Source organism: Emiliania huxleyi (assembly GCF_000372725.1).
Source record: "Emiliania huxleyi CCMP1516 unplaced genomic scaffold EMIHUscaffold_222, whole genome shotgun sequence".
In the NCBI taxonomy this organism is placed as follows: Eukaryota; Haptophyta; order Isochrysidales; family Noelaerhabdaceae; genus Emiliania; species Emiliania huxleyi.
The window spans coordinates 99,637-102,182 of record NW_005200401.1 but is presented as its reverse complement, the minus strand read 5'-3'; the positions used below and the strand labels follow the sequence as shown (position 1 = coordinate 102,182).

At 70.2% G+C, this 2,546-nt stretch overlaps 2 protein-coding genes across 2 annotated transcripts in view; one reads left to right on the top strand and one right to left on the bottom strand.

Annotated features, from left to right (window-relative positions):
* EMIHUDRAFT_443137 (hypothetical protein) overlaps window positions 1–1,430 on the bottom strand; it is a 3,679-nt gene extending 2,249 nt beyond the window's left edge. The window contains exons 1-5 of the mRNA XM_005779942.1: window positions 906–1,430; window positions 589–805; window positions 500–541; window positions 253–422; window positions 1–182 (exon numbers count right to left, since the gene is read on the bottom strand). Of these exons, the coding sequence (XP_005779999.1) occupies window positions 1–182; window positions 253–422; window positions 500–541; window positions 589–805; window positions 906–1,288 (994 nt within the window). The 5' untranslated portion in view covers window positions 1,289–1,430. The remainder of the gene's footprint in view (window positions 183–252; window positions 423–499; window positions 542–588; window positions 806–905) is intronic.
* An 88-nt stretch (window positions 1,431–1,518) lies between these two features.
* Window positions 1,519–2,546, top strand: part of EMIHUDRAFT_457121 (hypothetical protein) — a 1,916-nt gene continuing 888 nt past the window's right edge. Inside the window, exons 1-3 of the mRNA XM_005779941.1 lie at window positions 1,519–1,922; window positions 2,146–2,202; window positions 2,272–2,439. Of these exons, the coding sequence (XP_005779998.1) occupies window positions 1,551–1,922; window positions 2,146–2,202; window positions 2,272–2,439 (597 nt within the window). The 5' untranslated portion in view covers window positions 1,519–1,550. The remainder of the gene's footprint in view (window positions 1,923–2,145; window positions 2,203–2,271; window positions 2,440–2,546) is intronic.

Here is a 2,546-nt window from a genome sequence, read left to right as displayed (position 1 = left end):
CGATCTTGTGCGAGCTCGGCCAGCGGCGCGCAAACACGACTCCCCCCGAGACGGCTGGCGCAGCAGCGCCGCCGCCCCGCCCGCCTCTCGGCCCCCCGTCTTGCGGGGCGACGTGGTCCGGCAGCGCCAGGGCCGCGGCGACCTTGGCGCCGCTCTGCGTGCTCGCGTGGAAGAGGAAGTGCCTAATTAATTAACGTTACTTAGTTAATTAATTAATTGAGCTCTGCGTGCTCGCTGTGGAAGAGGAAGTGCCCGTCGGCGGCGCTGACCGCACAGCGAACCGGCTCGTCTCTGATGAGCTGCTTGCTGTCCAGCCGGCCGAACGTGACGCCTGCCGGTGGAAGAGACAGCTGCTGCTCGAGCGCGTCGCGCAGCGGCGTCACGTCGACGGCCGCGACGCCGCCGCTCTCGAGGTCGAGAACCTACAGCCCGAGATGGCCCGAGATCACCCGAGATGGCCCGAGATGGCCCGAGCTCCGCGCTCTCGCAAGTCGAGGACGTCGGCCGTGATCGCCTCGTCCTCCCACCAGCTCCGGTGCGCCTGCTCACGGCCTGAAGTGTGAGGGAGGCGCCCCGCAGCCGCCCGACCTGCCCGACACGCAGAGCCCGCAGCAGGAAGACGCAGCGGCCGCAGTGCAGCACATTCTGCCAGCTCCCGACGGCGACCCGCTTTGTGGAGGCAGCAGCGGCGCCGTGCCGGCTCGTTGTCGGGAGGAAGGCCATCCCCTCCTCCTCCGCCTCGCGCCGGTACCCGACCATCCCCCCCACCCCGGCGTTGAACGGGCCGTCTTCCCCCAACTCGCACCTCACGTCCGGCTCTCGTGTAATCTCGTGTAATCTCGTGTAATCTCGGGTAATCTCGGGTGATCTCGGGTGATCTCGGGTGATCTCGGGTGATCTCGCACCTGCAAGCCTCGACCGGCTCGGGCGGGCCTTCGCCGTCGACAGGGCGCCGCTCGGCGAAGCGCAGCGTGCGCACTGCGTCCGCTGCCGGATCGACCAGCTGCACGACGAGGTCTCCGTCGCGAAGAAAGGCGATGCAGGCGCCGGCGCGAGCGACGTGGCTCTCGGCCCGAGCAGGTGCGGCCGGGATGGGGAGTCGCAGCGGGAAACAGCGCGGGTCGGCGCGCCAACGGAGCTGGGAATCAAAGGCGACCAACGCAGCGGCGCGCCAGCGTCGGTTCACGCGTGCGACGCACGGAAGGCTGTGCAGCGTCAGATGGCCGATGCAGGCAGCGATGAGCTCGTCTGCGAGAAGCTCGGATGGCGCGGGAGTGTCGTCGTCCATCGCGTCGCTTGCGGAGGAGTGGGAGGGCCGTGATGACGCCCGGGCCCACTACCGAGGAAGTGAGCTTGGCGTGTGCTCTCTGGCTGGCTGTCGTCGAGCGGGGTGGGGCTCGCTAGCCGCTCGGCGTGAAAGTGACCGAGCGGGCCCGCGTTTTCTGGGTTGGGATTCTTTCCCGTGCCCAGTGTTGTGCGAGGGAGTGCGTTTGTAAAATTCTTTTCCTCGATTTATCCACCGCGCCCGCAGCGCGCCTTCCTCGGACGCCATGGCCTTGCCCTCCTCCTCCGCCGGGCGACTCGGCCCGATCCTCCGCCTCCGCGGCGGCGGCGGCGACGGCGGCGTCTACCCGCTCACGCACACAGAGATGCAGTGGATGCAGTCGGCAAACATGGGCGTGGGGACGGGCATCGGCGCGGTGGCGCGCGACCACCGCCACTGGGCCGACCGCGCGAGCGAGGACGCGCTGCGCCTCGACCGCGCCACGCTCTGCGCCGCCTCGTCCAAGCCGCTCGCGCCGCCCGTCGTCGTGACGGAGCTCGGGCTGCTGTGCAACAAGGAGGAGCTGCTCGAGCGGCTGCTCTCCAAGTCGATGCCGCAGCACCTGGCGCACGTCCAGTCGCTGCGCGACTTTGCCGAGGCGCAGCCGCCGCCCCAGCTACCCTCGCGCACCCCCTACCGACTCCCTTCCTCCCCGCCACTCTCCCCGCCCTAGCGTGACTGCGCCCGCGCTCTCGCCCCGCCGGCCCTCTGGCCCCTCCGGTGCCCTCGCCCACCGACCCACCGACCCCCCGACCCCGCCCCCCGCCCCCCGCCCCTCGCCCCCCTCACGCCTCTCCTCCGCCCACCCCTCCCCCTCCCAGGCCACCCTGCACCCGAACCCGCACTACGCCGCCGACAAAGCCGCTAAGGGCGGAGAGGCGGCCGAGGACCGCTTGGGTGCCGCCCCAATGGTGAGTGAACGAGACTCAACACTGGTAATGAGTTAGGCGGCGGAGGACCGCGAGGTGCCCTTCGTCTGCCCCATCGCCGGAACGCCGATGAACGGCCGCTCGCCCTTCGTCTTCTTGCGCCCCTCCGGCCGCGTCGTCTCCGAGAGAGCGCTCAAGGGGGTCGGCGCGACCGCGTGTCCCGTGACGGACGTCCCTCTGGGCGAGATCCAGCCGAGATCCCGCCGAGATCCCGCCGAGATCCCGCCGAGATCCCGCCGAGGGACTCCATCTCGCCTAGCTCTCCCATACTCCTCCCCTGCACCCCCCCTGCA